A 21,701-nucleotide genomic window follows, 5' to 3' on the forward strand; every position below is an offset into this window, starting at 1 on the left:
TTTTAACATCTTGTATCAATCCCCTTAACATTCTAGCTCTTTATCTACACTACTCTTCAAGCTATTGAGCATTGCTATGCACTCTAGCACCACATCTAATAGATGGGGGGTCTACTTAAACCTTCCAAATATAAATGTAAGATGTTCTCACCATATCCATAACCCCACGTGCACAAGGCTGGCTCTCTCTCTCTCTCTCTCTCTCTCATGCACACTTGTGAGTAAAATCTCAATCCTAGAACACAAATCTTGTGATAAAAGTGGATGAGAAACGCACACTTGGTTCTTGAACCATCTTTCACTATGTTTAAAGATGCGCGGTAGCATTTCGAATTTCAAAAGAGAGAACTTCAATAGACTAACTTGCATAAAACCAAATTTCCATCTTTGTGATAAGAGCACACTTAATTTGTGATAAGGCAATTTCAACAATATACCTAATTGATTAAGAATGTCAGGCACATAAAAGCCACACCCACAGATTTGACAATATTTGTGCATGATTGCAGCAGTTTCCATACATTCCATTGGTACACACACTTCAACGTCCCTTGCACTTCCACTAGGGTTCCTTCCACTCGTGTGACTTTCAAGGGTTCACTTGACGAGACTTAACAAACTGACCATGTTTCCACATCTGACTAATGCTTAAATAATGGGGAGGCGAAGTACCCTTTTTGCGAACATCTATATACTCAGCGTCAATCAGCCACCATAACAAACACTTCTAACACCCTAACCACATGTCCTGATCAGGGTTCACAGGGGCAATGTGCCAGTGCAATCACACGTGTCCTTGTTTCTGGATCGTTCGATCCCTTGAATCTTGGTAGAAAATCAAGGGCTGTTTTTAAACCTCACATAGTTTATGAGGGAGTATTGACTGCATGCCTCTGAATTCTTTATCATCATATGAAAGAGCTTTTACAGTGTTACGTTGTACATGAAGTACTATGATCCAAATGAACTATTTAGAGGTCTTGGTGTTTCACAGCACTGTAGGACTAGTCACAACAGCATAGGACTACACAAGTTCTACAGAGTCCAACATCCAAATATTAGGGAAGCTCTATCTGGAAGACTTTCCAGAGTCTTAAATTGCCTTGATCTCTCTTCTTTGAAAATGGAACATGTTCCCACTAAGTTTGCTAGGCAGGTCAAGCAAATACTAAGCCCTTGGCATTAAAAAATAGACGCAGGGAGCAGAATGATAAAACAGAGGAAGCAATCATGCATAAGGAAAGAGACACCCCAGATAAACCCTGCAGATGCAACACTGGTAGGTGCCAAGTAAACAGTTCCAGCAGCCAACAACGGCTGCTAGGCAAAAGCAAGCAGTAAACCCTTGATTGAGATACAGCATAGTTCAGATTGTAATAGAGCCTTTCAACCCTGCTCTATAACCAGCATATTGGCTACACCATCTCCGGCTTAATAATGAATGCCTTACAAGGGTAAAGATTTTACTCCACTCGCTGACAAGGTTATTGCTATGCTAAATTTACATGGCTCCCATAGCCACAATATTTTATGAGCCCACAATACAGTGATTCATCCTATGATACAAGTCCATTCAATGCGAATGTCTACGAATTCTAACTCCATTCCCCCTCTTTACATTCAGCGGGTGAATGGTTAAAATGGAGAGAGACACATGCAGATTGGAACACTCCAATGTCTGCACGAAGAGTCAAAAATGTCAGCTAGCCACTAACACATTCTCACTAGTTACATCTGCTTTCGTTCCCATTTCCCTTCCCTTCTATCTCTCTCCCTTCTTTCTATTATCTGCCTTGGCCGAGATCCCCGAGCACCTGGTCTGTTTAGCCCATTCCCACCTGCTTCAGGTATTCCCATGTCCCCGTCTCCATAACTGCTACCTTCACTGTTGAGTGCCGCCACATCAAGTGCCTCATCATAACCCCTATCCTCCAATCGGTCACGGCCCAGAGGCAAAGCTAAAGGCTGGCTAGGATATGCTCTACTGCTTGATGATGCTATCACAATTGATGGAAGACCTGAAGAAACAGAGAGAGAAGCACCAGCAGTCGGTGTTGGAGGAGGTGTCGTGCTATTTTCACGAGTGATCCCTGTACTGCTAGATCTTGATTCTTGTCCAGATCTCCCACTCTCTCTTTCCCGGTACCTTTCCCTCGGTCGACTGCAAGGACCAGTCATCAAAAATCAGAAGCTGTCTCTTGGGAGTAGATTGAAAAACATATATTTTGAATACAATAACTAATCTGTGAAGACCTTGAAGCATTAGCGAACTTTTGAGTGAATTGTTATTTGCCAAACCTGTCGATTAAGAATAACTCAGTTGTCAATTTATTGATCTGATGTCCTTTTCAATCAGGTCAAGGAAGCTCTTCGTGATTTACCTGCTACTTGTAGATCCTGAGAATTCCCTCCGAGATGGGCGTATTATCCCTGATTCTCTTTGCTCTAATTCTCTCTGCAACTCCCTCTGTAATACAGCAAGTACACAAGAAATGTCATATGCAAAGACAAACATGCCACGGAAATCAAAATATGGAGCTACTGACATCCCTGATCAAAGTAATGTACTTGAAGGACCAAGTAGAATTTCATCTCTTATATAGCTTAACATGTGGAATGACCAATTACTGCCAAAGGGTATTTAGTTGAAAGTTTCAACAAGATAACACGAGTTTTGGGTCTTTCTGAAATCAGATTGTAGATATCTTGGCATAGCAAGTAGTGGAGGGTATATAAAATTTTGTTATTTATTAGCGTTCAGAAATTAGAGGATTTTTCAATCCTCCTCTTAAAGCAAACTGGGAAATGTCCATTCATCCACTACACAACCATAATTTTTGAACCATTATCAACAAGAGAAAGACAAAAAGCTGCTTCTCAAAGATTGAAGGTTATACACATCCTAATTCTGGCTATTAGCTAACCAAAAGAAACCCATCATGATGGAATTCAATAAATAAGACAGAATGCCTGTACAATACAGTGAAAAACCATTGTGCAGTTTTTGGTGTGCCTTTTGAACTTCAGACATCACAACTATGCGATATCCCACATAATGCCCCATTTCAGCACTCCTAAACTGCACATGTTTAATTTCTTTGAAAAAAGACAAATCAAGAAGTGCATTTTAAGTAGAAAAGTGCAGTCATCATGCATTCTGGCATTTTGGACAAGCCTTTGTATGCAGGGGAGGGACAAGATATTACTCTCCAATTCGTCCAAGGTAACATGAGGTTAAGCATTGTGCTTAGACAGGTAGCTAGGTAGGGAGAGGCAGATGGTGGCATGGTGGGGTACTGTGTATAGGGTGCATGGATAGGCAGATAGGATGACTGCTCTGATAGTAGTGATATAAAACCCTCAGTACTTCAGAACAATAGAGCCAACTCACAACACCTTGCAAAACCAAAGTGCCTGAGCTTCATCAAAGAATATAATGTTGAGATATTGTGTTGTGCTCTGTTTGGTCACACTTTTGTCTAGGGTGCTAACTTTTGGCGCACAATTTACAAACCTAGCATGGCATCATATCCATTATATATACATGTCATTGTTGGACACTTATTATCATCTCAGCATCATAGTACGGGGGAGTTTCGGAATCAGGGGAAACAGAAATGGAAAAACCGGAGTTTCGGAGTTTCGGCCAAATTTTGGAAATGGGGAAACGGGGAAACGGCGTTTCGGATTGTACACTAAAATAAATACAGTATTATGTGGGTATGTAAATATATCAATGCCTACAACAACATGTACCCAAATTTCATACAAAACTTTTCAATCCATGTCATATGATTGAAATCATGATTCATTACACATGTCACGACTCACGAGTGAAGATTGAAGAGTCAAGACTCAATGGTTGAAACTTAAGACAGCTTAACACAATTAAGACTCAATTTTCAAAACTTAAGGCAACAAATGAATTATAATTTATGGCTCATGAATCATCTATCATCTAAAGAGCAGTGAAGACTGACATCAAGAACAATGGAACAAGAATCAAGATGCATAATAAGTGAAATCAAGATACAATGATACATGTAACTACGTCATGTGAATAATCAGTTAAAACTCCAAAGTCCAGTGAGGACTGAGCACTGTGTACTAGTCTCTAGACTCTCGTAACTACTAACTAATAAGTATCAACATCAATGAACAACTCGCAACTATGGTCTGGACAACAAGGCCTGATGTCTTTATTGGGAACGCATGCCAACTTCCAAGTGGTCTTTCATCCATGTTACTCTCCCCGATTTCTCCAATCCACAAAAGTTGCACCGCCACTTCTTTGATCCGCTGGAGCCCTCATATTCCTTGATTGGAGTGACGTGCCTCCAATATGGATCCGGTGCCATGATTAGCCTTTAGGTAATGGGGAGAAGAAGAAGAAGAAGAAGAAGAAGAAGAAGAAGAAGAAGAAGAAGAAGAAGAAGAAGGAGAGGAAGAAGACGAAGAGAAAGAGGAAGAGGAAGAGGAAGAGGAAGAGAAAGAAGAAGAAGAAAAGGAGGAGGAGGAGAGGGCTGCGGCGGCAGAAGCTGGAGTGCCTGAAACGGACTGCAGGATGCCGAAATGCCGGTTTGCTGTTTTCATTTCGGTCCGAAATGGCCTGTCCGTTTCGGCAGCCCCGAAACGCCGTTTCGGGGTTTATTACTAAATCTCATTTTCCTTTTGGTAAGTTGTTGGTCTTGTCTTCTTTCAAGATAGAGAAAATGTGAGCTTGTTTTGTTGTTTTGTGTTTTCTTTCATGGTTAAAGAGCAAGACCACACCCTGTTTGCAATTTTAACAGGTACACATGAAGGGCTAGTCAACTGGATGCAACGTTGCATATTAGTTAAGTTGGAATTGCAACAATGTGAAAGTATAAAGCATCGGAATGCTTAAGGGGAGGAAAGGCCTACAACCTAGTGGAGGTTTCAAGGCAAGTAAAGTTAGAGGTAAAGTTTCCATATGCTTCTTGGTGAAGCTTCAGCATTGCTTTACCAATAGATGCAAAGTGGATGAAAGAGGATGACTTGGCACACTATCCTTAATTGTTGCAACTTCACCAAGATGCCTTTCAGTTAGGAGTCAGGCTCCGTCAAGTTCAATAGAGCACGGGTTCGGAGTATCATTTGATGCTCAAGAGGGAGGTAGCGCTTCCACTTCACGAGTTGTAGACAACTCTTGTATGTAGTGGATCTCGAATGATTTCAGCATGCATCCAAGGTACTGTGCTGACAATATGTTTGCCATAAGATCGCTACTTAGTGTACTAGTCACTCTGAGAAATATGCGGATGAGTATGAGTTTCACCCTAGTACTAAAACTATACTTTTGCATCAATTTATGATCAATTGGACATGAGCTTTTGACTCATTTTTGGAATCAATTTCTGATAAGTTTGAGAACGGTTTATGGTCACTTTTGGGATTAGTTTTGCATCAATTTTTGCATTAATTATACCAATGAGTTTGTGATCAGTTTGGGATCATATTTGCAACAATTTGTGAATAGTTTTCAAATGAGTAAGTGATCGGTTTATGATTAGACTATGCTCAGTTTTGAATGGTTTACAGCTGGTTCCATGGACAGCAATATATTAGTAAATGTTGTTGACACTTTCAGCCATGGTTTATGTTGACAATATGCTTTATTATGGTTGTGAAGTGAGAGCAGTTGAGAAATAAGAGATATAGATGCATCCAATGGGTTTCTAGCAACAGTGCTAGGCTAATTCTCAGTATTATCCGATGTTTATGCTGGTTAGACAATAGTGGCCAATGTTGTGACTATGATGCCTTATGGAAATTCCAATGTAGTATACTTTTCCTTTGGCACAATGTAGTGCAATTGAGCACAATTGCAAGGATTTGAAAGAGGGAGGTTTCTCACGGGGATGTGAAATTTTGAGATGCTCTAATCTTGCCGATAGCATTTGATTAAGTTATTAATCAAATGTGCAAGGTTATTTAAGCACATGTGATGCACATGGCAAATATTCCGTAGTAACAAGCCAAGGACCTAGAGGATGTAGTGAATATCAAAGGCAAAAGTTGTGATAAGTCATGTTGATTGGGTTTCCTTGGTTAGTTGGTATCACATTGGATCCTAGGGTAGTGGTTTGGTCAAAAAGTGTCAGTGGCGACACTAGAGACTAACATTAATTAATTAATTAATGCCAGTCTAAGGATCAATAGAGATTGGGGACCATTCCAAGTTACAAATGGCCTAGCAAATTTAATTATGGATGGGCACATTTAATTTTGGCTAAGGTCAAAAGGATTGAAATTAATTTTTAGGATTATTTAATTTTAAAAATTCATTAAATGTCTGGATAATGTTGAAAAATAGATTTACAAGGCTACCACTTGGCAAAAATACCTATGCAACCTGAGAAAACGTTTTTGGGGGCTTGGTCTTAACCATTCATTCAATTTTATAGCTTGGGAGAGAGAGAGAGAGAGAGAGAGAGAGAGAGAGAGAGAACTGTTGGTCCATTTTTTGATCAAAGAACAACAATTTGCAGCAGAAGACAACTATCTGGGGGCCTCAATAAGCAAGGGATAGCAAGGAGTCACCTTCGAGGGGCTGGCAACAACATTGCTAAGATTAAGTGACAACATTTTGGAGGTGCTTGGTAGTAGGCAACTGCATTAAATGTAGACTAGAGCAAGCAGTAGACAGAATTTAGGGTTTTCTCGTGAAGAAAATCAAATTTCTCTCACATCTTGGCTTTCTCTCACCTTCTCCAACCCATTCTCAGGAGATCTCAGCATTTCCCAACCATTTTGACCATATCTCAACCAAATTTAAAGGATAGTAGAGAGATCTTTGTTGTAAATCCTAAATTTCTGCAAAAATTAGTATTTGACAGCCACCTTAGAACCCATGCCAATTGATGAAGGCACTGCACACTGAATTCAGCACCTAAAATTTGTGTAATTCTTAGGGAATTCAAATGCCAGCCCATTCATTCTATTTTGGGGTAGTATTTGGTGAGTTGGTGGTTCCATTTGTGCAAGTCTTGGTTGAAAAATCAAGGGGCAGTTGGCCCGAATTGACTACTGATTGTTGCTACACCAAAGAAGCTTTTTGGAACAGCAAAGGAGATTGCGAATTTCAACTTATACTCATTCCATTAGCAATCAAGTTAAAGAAATACCGAAAGGGGCACCAGTTTTGGGGCCCACAGGGTGTCCAATATCCGAGATTCTAAAGGTAATTTGTGCATTTCAAGTTACATTCATTTGCTGATTGCTATAGTTAAGTGCTTAATCAGGGAATTACCGCCCTTTCCAAGAAGGAAGGTTGGTTTCACAGCACCTCAAGGTCTTCTAGAGATATGCATAGTCCAAAAAGGTATCTACAGCAGCATGAGGTTGTGTATCACAAGAGAGCAAGAGGCTGCAAAACTGCCAGACAGGGCAGTTCAGAACTGTTTGCGGGCAGCAAAGGCTGTCCCCCCACAAATTCAGGTATCTTAAGACTGTGCGTGCTTTCTTTTGTGGAGGCAGTTGAACATTGATCATGTGTATCAAGGCTGTATTTTAATTGCACAACAGCATAAAGCTGAGATCAGACAAAACCAAGTGACTACAGCAAGTTCCAAATTGCCAATTCCCAAAGAGAGATGTTTTTGACAGTCACGTTGCTACAGCTGAATTTTCAGCAATAGCAACACATATCTCAGGTTATATTTCCTTTGTATGATTGAGCATCTAAATTGGAAGATCATAACTATGGTCTGTGGAAAAAGAAGATTGCACCTGCTCTCGACATCATAGGTTATTATGATGTTTTCACTGACGGAGCTTGCCTTTCAGGATGCAAATGACAAGAAGAAGTTGGATCAGAAGGATGGTCCAGCCCACACATGCCTTCTATTCTCGCACACTTAAGTTCCAATCAAAGAAACTATGTGAATGTTGAACCTAGAGAATCAATTAAATAGCTTTAAGCTTGATGATGATCCCAAGCTGATGGACAAGGTTATGTAACTTCAAATGTTACAATTGTGATTGAAGACTACTAATAATGCTGCTAGTGATGACAGTATGGCTCATGAGCATTGAAGAATTTCTACCGCATTTGTTACTAATGTTTCTGTTAGGGAGAATCAAATCTACCCAGCCTTCCATCTCTCATTTCCATTGGTAGAGCTTGATGTTTCCAACAGGGTTGTCAGATTCCAAATAATATACAATACTAATTGGTACCTTAAGATTTTATAAGGTACAGTACCATATTAGTTTTTTTAAAAACTTGGTTATTTTGGACTGCAGATGATAGAACATATGTTTAGAGCTAAAATAACAATGTTACTTGAGGTAATAGGATGAATACATGAGGGTAACAAGGCGAAACCTCATGTACAATGCGCTATAAGTAGACAGATGGGAGCATATAGTAATATATCATACAGAAACGCAAAGTGTAGGGTGGATGGACAAAGAGACTCTTCATTCTTGTGTGTGTGTGAGAGAGAGAGAGAAAGAAGAAAGAAGAAAGAAAGTTATATTCATGTCGACAAAAGGCCAAATCACCCTATGAGACCAAAATGTTACATCCGAAAAGTTATGGAATTTTCCAAGTCCCAAAATAGCTGTCATCTAATGCTATGACTAATTAAGGAAAAATAAACATTAAAGGATACATAGCTGATGAGTACAAAATGATGTCTAAGCTGGATACAATGTGGAACCACTTAGAGTACTCGCATTATCTCTCATGGGTCTATCTAGCATACAGAGGCTGAAGTGTTGAGGTGTGGTCCCCCAATGGTGGTGTAGTATCCTCTGTATTTGCAAATAATGCCTTCTACAAGGGCCTGGACCAGCTAGGCATGGGTGATGGGCTTCGCGTCTCTCTATAGTTATGTCTAGAACAGTTCCCCATGGTCGGGCCATTGGTCAGTCCAATGAGGGCTCTGTAGTAGTGGAGGGAGTAGTCCATACTTTGTAGAACTCCATGATTGTGTGCTAGTGTGTGGCTCCATGTCTTTGCTCCTAGATCTGTAAGAGGAGCTCTCCATGGCGGCATAGCTCCAACAGGAGAGCCCGAGACGTCTCTAATCCAAGAAATCCATTACCCTAGATAGTGGCCCAAATCCCTCTTTGAAAAGACAATGGAAGCACCCTTGGATCTCGTCATACTCCATTGAAATCTACATCAGTATAGCTCCTCTATCTTTGGCTCTAGCTAATAGAGCTAGCAAATCCTATCATCCAAGGGAAGGGAATCTGCAACGTATCTACCTGTCTCGATCTAGAGCTGGTTTGTCTAGATGACTCTAGTGCATGCCCAAAGTATCTCTGTCTCGGCAAGGTCCACAACCTATGCAAGAAAGCCACTGTCTGAAAGAGGGCCTTTGCCACGATGGATGGTGCTTCCATCTCTGCTATGATAGTCTCATGTGCCATAGAGGGTTTACTGCGAGTCATCTGTGAAATCATTAGTACTAGGGGTCTCTCCATCTACTCCCATCCGTCATATATCTCCTCGCCACTCAGTAGTGGCCGGTCATGTGTAGCTCTCCTCGTGTGATAGAGGCTCGATCCTAAATGGAAGCCCCATACAAGAGAGTTGGTGTGACCAAAGTGTCGAAGAGTTAGAGCTTCATCCAAGGCTCCTAAAACTGTATGCATGTGCACTAGCTCTCCATCGACCCTAGAGCTGCATAGCCTTGTGTCAATCAATCCTTTGCCACTCTCCTAAAACTGAATCTTGGCCTTGAAAATGTAATCCCCAAGTAAACATATCTCTAGACCACCTCCACTATCTCCTTTCCATATTTGAAATGGGTTACTAATCGTCGAATCCAGTAGGGGAAAGTATTAAACACCATAACCTTGATTTTCCCAAGGTTCACTATGAGATCCTTGCCCTAACAAAGGCTTGTAGTGTATCTAGGTGGCATGGTAATCCCTTTGGTGTGCTAGAGATGAGGACTATATCATCACCATATAGTAATATGGGTAGCCCCCCCCCCCCTTGGTCCATCAATGTGGTTTGGTATCTCATCAATAAAAAGGCCGAATAGAGTAGGTAGGGGTGGGCATCCTTGTTTCACTCCAATGGTGCTAGTGATCTCCTCTGACAGCCCTCCTTGCGCTCATACCCATCCTATAACAAACACACACAGTGCTAGTACCCTCTATCTCATCTCCATCCAAGCCTCCAACTCTTGAAGCCCCTCCTAAACCCTACCTATCCACATGCCTGATATTGGTGCTTCTTTGCCCATTTGCTCAGCTTAAACTCTCGTATCAATCCATAAAGCTTGGCTAGAATGTGGCCAACCATGATTGTCCTCTAGTTCGTACAAACCACAGGGTCTCTAGCTTTCAAGATTGGTACTATAGTATTAGCTAAACAACTAGTAGGGAAGCCTTCAAACACAGCCCTAATGAATAGGTGGCTAGGAGTGCTATGATATCTCTAGCATGTAATAGGTGCTTTGCTACTAGTCCATCATGGTAATAGGCCCGACCATTCTTGAGTCTATCAATGGCGTTGTGAACCCTTGTGCTACTGAAGAAGGTAGATGATGTGGGTCTACCCATTCTTGAGTCTATCAATGGCGTTGTGAACCCTCGTGCTATTGAAGAAGGTAGATGATCTGGTGGCCAGACAACAAGGACTACCCATGTACCTGATATAGTGAGGTAGCATATGCATGCCACGTGCCTGGGAAGGTGACGGGTGTATAAGTGTGGCGCTCGTGACAAAAGATCAAGCTGGCGAGAGAGAGAGAGAGAGAGAGAGAGAGTGTGTGTGTGTGTGTGTGTGTGTGAGGGAGGCATGAAATTATGATAATAAACATAAGGCTTGGAAGTTGGAAGATATTGTATAGTCCAATCTTCATAGGCAAAAAATAGCCTCCTTTTTTTCGTACGAATTGGTACGGACATACCTTACAGTGCAATACGAACTGTATGGAATGAACCAATCTGTACATAGTACAAATGCAACTATGGTTTCCAAAGGTAACCTATCTTCGAAGAGAAGGTTGGCCCTTGGTACAAAATGCTATGGCTTTGTTAGTGACAAAGGTGGTCTTCTCACATCTTACCACACTTTGCAGAAAGAAATCCAATGGAGTTTACTACCTTGTGGCATCAAAGATATGGGCATTGACCATTTCCTAGTTTATACAATATGCTTAAGAGTCCACATATGGCATCAGGAATATGGACATTTACACATGTCTAGCCTAGACAAGGTGCTTGATTTCGAACATACAAATTACCATCTTCACAACAGCATTCCTCACTTAAGGCTTCTCTTTATTGATGCTGTTGATTGATGGTTAATCTTGGAAAGTCTAGCCCTACTTAGTTACGCAAAAACTTTGAGGCACTCTCCAAAATTTGCTGAATAGAAGACATGGGAAAAAAGATGAGAAGCGAGAGCTGTGATGGGTTTTGTACCAAGATAATTTGATCAGTTTTGGAGAGAGAAGGGTGTATGGAGGGGATCCATTGCTCCCTAAACCCCTCAATAGAATGGTTTAGTGGAATGGATGGCCTGCAAAGTGGTCAAGTTGGCCAAGGCCACCCATTGCTAATATGGGAGGCATAACTAACCGGCATCCTCTATCAACTTTGTATGTACCATGACATCATAACCTAGGTGCATATTCTGTATAGGACTGATTTTCACCTATTTGGGTGTCATTTGCATGCACATGTACTAGAGCAAAGTTGGGCCAACGTCCCAAAACATATGTTTACGCAACACAACACCACTTCCAAAGTCTATGGCCTTCAGGATCCAAAGGAACGCTTTATTGACTTAGTAGACCTGTGACTTATCTTCCTTGAGGACAAGGCAGGTCGTTACTTCTATTCTACCATCTACATGATTCTTTTACCACTAGCAACTTTTGGTTCTTCTATTTATCAAGCCAACACGTGATCCAACCTTGCATTTTCTACAATTGGGACTAGCCTCTTTAGCAACTCATACACCCTGCGAGGATAGTACACGGGTAATTTGATATCTTCTAGATACCTATGCTTTGTTTCACTATGAGGACCACGGTTGAGCAGATGACATGTTTGTCTCCGGATGTAATACAGACTCATCCATACAGTATCATACCATACGTTTTCATATGAAAAAATAGGGCCTTTTTGGCCACCATCCCCTCTTGTTTTGGTTTGTACCCATCATTGAGCAAGCACCTCAAATGGTGACCATTATCTTGAATCACCAATCCCTTTGGCATGAGTTTACAAATGGACACTATTGAAATGCTTTTGACACAAGGTTTTTCTTTAACTTCTTGGTGTTGGTTCAATCAAAAGAATGTAAAGGTGCCTTGAGACAATTATTCTTTAGTGATGAGTTCATCTCATTGGCATTTGCAAACACACCTGTAAGTACTCTTTTTTTTTTTCCTATAATAGCTAATTGTATTAATTATGAGAAAAGTACAAGATTACAAGATGCAAGATGGCTCTAGCTGTCATGCATAAACTCTCTCCTCTTTTACAAAAGACCAAATGCCTAAAAGAGTACAAAAGTCATGCTAAAGAAGTAGCACAAATTGCCGTATGCCAAGGGACCAAGTCCTCCTTGGAAAGGAGATCAGTGTGCTGAGTAAGGTCTAGCTGCCAATGTAGGAGACCTTTCAATCTAGCAAGGTGTGTCTACACCCCTGATGCAAAATCAAACGCAAAAGCATAAAAACTCTCTCTCTCTCTCTCTCTCTCTCTCTCTCTCTCTCTCTCTCTCAATTAGTTATATTAAATTAAATCACAAAAAGAATACAAAAGTCATGGCAAAGAAAAAGAAGAAATTGCTATATGCCAAGGAACCAAATCTTCCCTAGGAAGAAGCCCAGCATGTTGAATGAGATCTCACTGCCAACATACAAGACCTTTGAGCCTAGCAATGTTCCCGGACACCAACGGTGAAGTAAAAAACAAATACATTCTTGGTGACCTAGTTATGCCAACAACCCGAAAATTTGAGAAAGTGGAACAAAATCTTCATATGTGGCTGCACCAAAGTGGGGTATTTTGCCTTAGGAAAGAGCGGATTAGACGGGCATAGCGAGGGGTAGTGCGATTTCGTACATTTAATACGATACATTCACTATGTGAATATGTATGGTATAGAACACACAAAAATTGTTTCGTATGTTCCATTAAAAAATTACATATAAAAATTATATATAAAATCAGCCTACACACATATAAAATGTGTGTAAAATTGTTTAAAATACATTTCAAATGCACGGAACCTGTATGGTACCGTACAAAATGTATAATGCGCGAACAGAATGCGACCCTGACGATGGGTAAAACCAAAACTCTCCAAATATCAGACAGAAGAGTCCAAATTTTCCTGGCTAAAGGATAGCAATGAAAAATCTGTAACAAGAGGATCCCACACTGGTAATGCAAAAAATAAAATAAAATAAAATTTGCCGTTTGAGATTCGGTGCTTTGAAAGAGCCAAGCCAAGGAGAAGTCCACCAATCAACACTCTCCAAAGAAAGAACCTTAAATTTGAACGGAATCTTGTTTAGCCAGCCTTCCATCATGGGGAACAGTTTTCATGGGTGTTCTTAATTGAAATTTGTTTTCTTTGGAAAAGACAATTCAGTGATAGGAATAGCAAAACCACCCCAAAGAAAAAGGGTCATCAACTCTTCAAGTGAGATTGAGGCATATTATGATCTTCATCAGATCTCATATAACAGTGACCTTGAATAAAGAAACCTTTTTCTAGACTATTAATCAACAGTGCACTACAACAAGAATGGAAGTTATTTTTTATAAAGTTCATTTCAAATCCAGTTATGAAAGTGCATTCCTCACACATTTGTCAGAGTATGAATTGCTAAGTATAAAAATAAAAGATTCTTAACAAAGATCATTTCAAATCCAATTATGAAAGAGATGTCTACTTGAGCTCTTCTCTCAGTATCAAGATCCAGATTGTGCTTCAATTCCTTGGTTTTAGCACGCTCCCTTTCGATAAGTCTATGTCTCTCAATCTCACGCTCCAATTCAGCTGCTTTCTCCCTAAGAGGAAAGAGCACAGGTTAAACATAGAAATGATACAGGAGAGACATTTTATGTATCAACTATTTTAGACCATAATGAAACATTATGTTGTGTAAAACCTGTCAAGCTCTTGCAGAAGTTCTATTTCTCTTAAAGTTGCCTCCTCCAAAGCCAACTGTCGATTACGATGGGCTAGCTTTTGCCTTTCCCTCCGTGCAATGATCTCTGCCCTCAGGGCTGCATGATCCCTACAAAAATACAATCACCATATTAGAAGGCACCAATGGGCAAAAGAAACAAATACAAACTTAAACAACAGATTTTGCAACATTCAAGCTTTTCTCACTTCTCTGTATGCACAGAGATGTGACACCATAATTAGAATCCCTTAATGCCTAAGAAAAACAAGTCTTTGCTGGCAAGAGAAAGTGCCTTACCAATGAATGTCTTTAAAAACACCGTTTTAGAAGGCAGATACATTTCAAAATCAGCATTTTTAAACAAAAAAAACCTTTCCAGACTATACAAGTCGTAATAGTAAATACAAAAGCCATAATAGTAAATACAAATGAAGCAAAACAAGTATTTGCTAGCAATAGAAAGTGCCTTATCAATGAATGTCTTTAAAAACGCCGTTTTAGAAGGCAGATACATTTCAAAATCAGCATTTTTCAACACCAAATACCTTTCCAGACTATACAGCCATAATAGTAAATACAGAAGCAAAGAAAATTTATGAGACTCTCAATCTGATTGAATATCATGAGATGTACTTTAGTTGGTGGCACTTCTTTGTGAGTCATTGTGGGATTTCTTCTGTTCTGTCTGCTGCCCAAAAGTAAACTTTCTTGTCACTCCCTTGGGTAATTAGGATTTCTCCTGGTCACTGTCTACTGCTCTGAAATGGCCCTATGTACCATCTAAGGTGGTTCTTCCTGACTACTCAACCAGGCTATGTTTGTTAATAAAAGGGCTGTCACCGGCGTCCATGATGCAATTGAGCTTCTGTTCCAGCAATTGCTTTGGTTCATAAACTTAGTATTAACATATGTTATACTTTACTTCATATTCCTACAATTCGACAGGCACATGCCAGTAACATTGACAAATTAAAATGCATGATGTATGGCCATGCTTCAAAAGCTAGATAACCAACACTTAAAACCATGTTAGGAAACCTGAAGGTGTAATTTGTACATACTCTGCACAAATTTGTGTCCTCAACTCCTCCAAGTGCTCTTGTATATTCTTGGAAGAAATTTCTGCAACACAGTACGAAACTCAATAACCAATGTCAACCACTATACAGGTAATGCCATATAGGTTTAAAGTACAGAATTAATTACAGTAAAAACGTCAAAGTGGAAGCACCTGACAAGCCCACAGGTTTATTTGATCCTAGTCCAGCACCCCATCTTTGATCTCCATCTTTGCTTGTTTGTTTCCTTGCAATGTCAAGTTCAATTTCTGCTGCTTCCAACTCCTTTGGTAAAACAACAAACTAAATACATCAGAAAATGTGTGGGTGTTGTTTTTTCTTTTGGGTTGGGGTGCACAGGGGGCAGGGAGGACAGAGTATTTAAATGTTGACAAACCTTTCAGTATTCTGACTTGTATATTTTAGAGGAGAGAACAAAAAAACCACATTCTGACACCACACAAAAGGACAAGCAAACGATGCGTAAAGTTGATCATGGGGTAACAGCTCCATCTTAATATGAGACACACTAGAACATGCATACAACATCCTAACTCCAGTGATACAATAGTTCTGTGCTATGCAATAGATCCAAAGTAGCCAGAGCAAAAGTACACTACATCATCAAAGTCATCAGGCTTAGGTTGATCAAAGGAGGTACAAGCAACAAATTTGGTCTCAAATCTGAAATCTCTAGCTGGAGTTGTTGAGTTAGTTCATGTTAGTACATCAACTATTTCTTTCAAAGAAAAGAGAATGCTATTAAAATACACAACAATTCCAAAAATAGCAAGTCCCCAAACGGAATATCCTGCATGGCAAAAATGGCAGGTCTCTTCCTCTTCATATAGTCACCCTCTAACCTCCATCTCCTCTTAGGGGATGGATGATCCTTTCCATAGTAACAATCTCCGGCTCCTCAAAACTTCATTCTTAGATCTGCCCCTCATGCCTATTACGTTTTTTTTAATGCTCTCTCTCTCTCTCTCTCTCTCTCTCTCTTTTCGGAATTTGTGCCACATGGCATACATGTAACAATTTTCCCATTTAAACCTTCCGGTCTAAAATTCTCCATGATCGGTGCAAAATTTGACTTCGGCATAGACTAGAGAATTAATCCTCCTACAAAAACGAAGATAATGACGCGAACAGATTCTGGGGTCCAAAAATAGTAACTCCCTAAATTTTAGGGATAGTGACCCCTGCATTCCTCAAGTTGTTTTGAGCAACTTTTATTATTGCAACCACATCAAAAAGTGTAATATGGCTCAGTTACGGTGACTTTTATTTTGTGAGCATTTTCACATGTGCATCTTCTGTCTTGGCCAGGCTCATTGTCCTGCACCATCTCCAGTGGCTAAGCACACACTCCCAAACCACTAGCATTCTATTCTTCAGTGCCCATTCAATATGGAGCCCGGTCCCAAGGCTCAGACAAACCATTAGTCCAATTTGTCCCAATGGCTGCCTCTTCTCGCTATGCAAAGATCTCAGCTTAATCCAAGAGAACTCTGGGGTAAAAAGCAACAGCAACTAAAGAAAAGAAAAATAAAATATTTAGATAAGTAAATAAAAAAAGCAACTGCAAAAAGTATCACCACCTGCTAACATATCCCCCTCTTGAAAGAAGCACGCAACCTCGATTGCATGCCACACATGCTAACGGATGACATAGGACGATAACAAGATTCTCCATGTTATTAGTGCCATTGCATGTATCACTTGCTAACAGATGACACAGGGCGATGGTAGGAGTTTTTCCACTACCATTTGTGTGATTGCAAGTTCGAGTCTCACATACGTGGAGGATCACATATTGTATCCAACTATGATTACTAGGAGCCTTTCTAATATACATGTTTCCAGATGCAACATAGGGTGATAGCACGTATCCTCGAACTATTAGTGTCACAACATGTATAATCATTCAACTGAAGTGTGTGAGAGAAGACGGCAAGATCGAAGCTCAGCACAGAAAACAGTAGACAGTCTGAGAGTGAAGCACGACACCCAATACAATAGACTGAAAGAATGTAGAATGCAAGTACAAAGTAGAACACTTTTTTTTTGCAAATAAAATGTGGTTGATTATAGTACTCAAAGAAACTGATTCCAACGGAGTGCTCATGCTCAACAGACTAGCAACAGCTGATGCAAAAACACAAATACATCATGAATACAAGCCTGTCAGGGCGGTCTGGGGGGAATGGGGGCAAGAAGCCATGGACGGGGGATATATCGCCATCTGGGGCTGCCTGCTTGCATCATGAAAAATAGGTCCTGGCTGCCCCAGGTATGTATGAAGTGACCACGGAGCTCCTGAAGCCTTAGACTCACCCTGCACTTGATCCCAATGGCCGCGGAGGGAGTGGATGAAGGAGGTCCAGAGCTCTGCTAGTGTCACATATGCTGAAAGTCACTCTCCGCCGAAAGTCTCCTGACACCGCGCCTTCTAGATATGCCATCTAGTAAGACTCCCTATGATCTCCCATACCTCAGAGTGGTTTGCTGTGGGCTCCAATACCTGGCAGATAGGTAGAGCCTCCAAACTGACCACTGCGCACGACCCTGCCTCAATGATGAATATCGTATCCTACATCCCGGCCTCATACAGAAGGTGATGGCACTGGCTGACTGCCTGCCAGCAGAAAGCTCCCCATGAGATACATCCAAGGCTGGGTGCTGTATGGCGAAGGATGCGGCATGCTTCTCTCCACACGAGCTGAACCTCCTCACATGACCAAAGGCAGTGCTTTAGGATTTCTAGAGGCTGCTGTGTGCAACGCTTACAACCTCTCTCCTCCTGCATCTGGGCAAGCCAACTTCCCACCGCCAAGCCTCCATGTGCCACCAGCCATAAGAAATACGATACCCTCCTTGGCCTCCAGCTATCCCATAGGCAGTGCCAAAAGGTCTGTCGGAACGACTCCGTGATGTTGTGCTCGGCCCAGTGCCTGCTATATGACGGCGCCCAATCCATATTCTCCTGCATCAGTACGTGTCTGCCAATCCTGGCAGTGTACTCTACGAACCTCGGTGGCTTCATGGCGACTGCAGCGGTCGGCTATAGCCACTCTCCTAGATCCCACTCCAGCACATCAAGTGGTCTGCCCTCCAAGATCCAAAGACGCCACTCCCTGAGCTCCTTCCAGAAAACATAGGGGTCCAATCACCATGTCTTCCCCTGAAGGCCCACCACCCGAATCCTTCTCCATGAAAGGGCACCTATCCCCTCATCCTGCTGCCCTTTGTCAAGGGCCAGACGCCCCCCCTCCTAAACGGTGAAGAAAGTCCCTTGCGGAGCGCCACCCACTCTACCTGCTATCTGTAGGGGGATGCTTGCTGGTGAAAACCTAGCGGCCCATACCTCCCCTGGCTCTATCGGCACTCGTATCAGGGGAGCAAGCCACTCCGAAGGTATTACTGCGTCTATCTCCCTTCGCCTCAACTCCACTCCTCTTTGGCAGTCTGAAACTCGCTGCAACACCTTCTCGTCTGCCATCCTGTATACCTTCCGCTATGTCCTGATGGTATGAGCCGGTCCAGCCTCCCAACCAGCCCACTAGATGTGGGGGCGCTCGCCAATCTGTGCCCCTTCCCGATCTTTAACCTGGGGGTTCCAGATCACCGACTGACGGTCTATCTCCTCCTCGCAGCCTTGGGGGCTTTGGATTAGGGCGTTACAGAGGCCTTGCCACACGCAGAGTAAGCTACGTAGGAAAGGTGATCTGGGGGGGATGATTTGGGCTGACGTGAAGATCCATCTCAGGGACGGCCTTCACTCAGCGCCAAGCCTCGGTCTATAACCCTGAAGACCCTTCTGCAATAGAACCTTCCATGTTTTCCCTCCTAGTGTGAGGCCGTAGACAACTAGCTTGCCCAAGAGGGCCATACTCTGAAACTTTGGGTCTATGATCCCAAGCCCTCCCTCTGACCGATGTTGTATGATGGTCGCCCATGCCACCTTGGCCCAGGAATCCCTGGAGCCGTCTGACTCGGACCAAAGGAAGTTCCGCGCTAGGTGGCGAAGCTACGCTATGGAGGATGAGGAGAAGCACCAAGACGAGGCAATGTACCAGGCCGTCGCTAGGAGGACCTGGTTAACCACCAAGGCTCGACCGGCTAGTGAGAGGTCAGCCGTGCTCCAGTAAGTCAACTTCCACCGAATAGAATTGAGTACTGGAAGAAACTGCTGGGTGGGAGTGATGTCGAGTCCCACCTGAAACCCTAAGTATCGACGGTCTGCCCTTTGCTCACCCATCTAAATCCTAGGTGGACGCCCCACTCCGTGCTAGAGTCTGGGTCTATGAGGAAACCAACCGACTTTTGCCAGTTGATTTTCGCTCCCGCTGCAGAACAGAATATCTCAAGATCCAGCCTCACTCTCTCCAACATCAACTCATCGTCCTCTATGTAGAGTGTTGTATCATCTGCATACTCTTGAGTCTAGCAACTCAGTCTCCTCTCTCATGGGAAGTCGGAGGCCGCGTAATCCGCCCACACAGGACCTCAGGAAGTGAGACATCGCCTCTGCAAAGAGTAAAAATAGGTACAGGGCCAAGGGGCAGCCCTGCCGGACCGATCTCTCTAGCGGAAACTCCTCCCCTCGCCTACCACCTGTGAGAACCCTGCTGGTGGCCGATCTGTAAAGTGCGGCAACCCCGCGAATCCAAGCCTGTGGAAAACCCAACCTCACCATGGTGCCCTCTAGGAAATCCCAGTCCACCTTGTCATAAGCTTTCTCAAAATCCAAGAGTAGTACGGCCAGTCTCTGCACACTGTGCTGAGCCCACTCTGTCGCCTCAAAGAAGGTGATTACATTGTCTAGGATACTCCTATCCTGGACAGAGCCTGTCTGTGTGTCATGGATGATGTCTGGCAGCACGAGGCGTAGTCACCTACCAATCATCTTTGCCAGTGCCTTATAGGTCACTCACAATAAGGTGATCGGTCTCCACTAGGAAAGCTCCAATCGGTCTCCCCCTTTGGAGGAAGACTGATAAGGCCTGTCGAAAGGCTCCTTGGCATTTGTCCTCAAGTGAAAATCTCTTGGAAGGCCATCAGTAGGGGGTCCTTTACCACTTCCCAGTAGGTAGTAAAGAAGGTCTTAGAGAGGCCATTCTCTCCTGGGCATTTCTACTCGTCCTGTGCATGGAAAGCCTCTGCTAGTTCCTTCTTTGTGAAGGGGGCTAGGAGGGGGCATCCCATCTCCTCTGTGGCAAGGGACGAGATGTGATCCCAGACCTGTTGCCTACATCGCTGTCCTCTAGCTGAGGCTGTCTCCTACTGGAAAAGGCGTCTGTAGTAATCAATGGCAATCTCCATCACCTCATCTGGGCTTTAACGAGTCCTCCCATACTGATCTCGAAGACTGCGTATTTGCTCTCCTGATGTGCGAGACTGGTGCACTTGGAAAAACTCCCTGCACATCGTGTCCCCCTTCTGCGCCCAAAAAGCTACTGAGGTGCGGAAAGAGAACTCAGAGTGCTTGTCCTCTAGGCCAGCAATGGCAGCTCGCGCTCGCACCTCGTGTGCGTGGAGGGTGGGGTCCCTTGGTGCCTCCTGTAGTAATCTCTGCGTGGGTGGAAGGTCCTGCCGGAGCGCTCTCTCCTCCTCCTAGCTCTGTTGCCTGGCCTGTATGACTACCTCTTGGCAGATTCTGCTCGACTCGGCTAGGACCTCTGCGATCTGGTCCCTCCTGCCCCACTCTCTAGTCCAGAGCTGCTCTATCTGCCTTGTCACCTCCTCCCTCCTATAGATCGAGTCACAGATCCTACAGGATCAAGTGTCTAGGGCAGATGCTGGGGGATCTAGTGTCAGGAGAACCGGGCAGTGATCAAACAACATGGTGCCCGAACTGCCCAATCTGGCCCCCACGAGAGTCTCCCTACTCTCCCACATAAAACCTGTCCAACTGCTCCAGCAGGACTCCACCTAGCCGCCTGTATCCCCAAGAGAAGTCCAACGACCTCTCCCTCTTGTGGAAGGCAGGGTCTCTCTAGGCATCATGTGCACCTACTGCCAATAGAAATACCTCCCATACCTCCTGCTTCTCCTCGGTCATGCCCTCATAGTTTCTACCTCTGCCCTGTTGGTCCTCCAAAGCCTCCAGGTTGTTGAAGTCTCCTCCAACGATCCAAGAGTCCACCTTTGGGAGTCAATCCGCGATCTCCACCCAGAACCTGTTGCGTGCCCTAACCTCTGTAGAGGCATAGACGTTGAGGACTCCAAGTCACGAGTCCCCAATATCCAGTCTGATCAATAGAACCCTCCCTGCCACTATCGTCTCGTGGTCTCGTACACAGGCGGTGAGACTCAAGCCAATAGAGGTGCATACGCCTCCACTCCTGCCGTGGGCACCTATGGCGTACTCCCAGTAAGTGTGCGAGCTACCCGGGAGTACCTTCCCTATCCACTGGGCATGGGAGGGAGTGAGCTTCTGCTCCTATAAAAGTAAAATGTTCATCCGTCCGGCAAGGGCAGGCTGCAGCTCCTGCCGAAC

General features: G+C 43.1%; 1 protein-coding gene across 4 annotated transcripts in view; it reads right to left on the bottom strand.

The window, feature by feature from the left end:
- Positions 1–409: 409 nt before the first annotated feature.
- Positions 410–21,701, bottom strand: part of LOC148035365 (uncharacterized) — a 244,427-nt gene continuing 223,135 nt past the window's right edge. Inside the window, exons 21-27 of one of the 4 annotated variants that reach the window (XM_087680399.1) lie at positions 15,373–15,484; positions 15,203–15,263; positions 14,121–14,249; positions 13,902–14,019; positions 2,382–2,467; positions 2,254–2,298; positions 2,025–2,161 (exon numbers count right to left, since the gene is read on the bottom strand). In XM_087680399.1, coding sequence (XP_087536525.1) covers positions 2,286–2,298; positions 2,382–2,467; positions 13,902–14,019; positions 14,121–14,249; positions 15,203–15,263; positions 15,373–15,484 — 519 coding nt within the window. In that variant the 3' untranslated portion in view covers positions 2,025–2,161; positions 2,254–2,285. Of the gene's footprint in view, positions 2,162–2,253; positions 2,299–2,381; positions 2,468–13,901; positions 14,020–14,120; positions 14,250–15,202; positions 15,264–15,372; positions 15,485–21,701 lie in introns of all 4 variants that reach the window. The other 3 variants (XM_087680397.1, XM_087680398.1, XM_087680400.1) reach the window with 3 other exon arrangements.

The sequence above is a fragment of the Lygodium microphyllum genome, chromosome 6 (genome assembly GCF_053477565.2).
Source record: "Lygodium microphyllum isolate KBCC chromosome 6, Lygodium_microphyllum_v1.1.10, whole genome shotgun sequence".
NCBI lineage: Eukaryota > Viridiplantae > Streptophyta > Polypodiopsida > Schizaeales > Lygodiaceae > Lygodium > Lygodium microphyllum.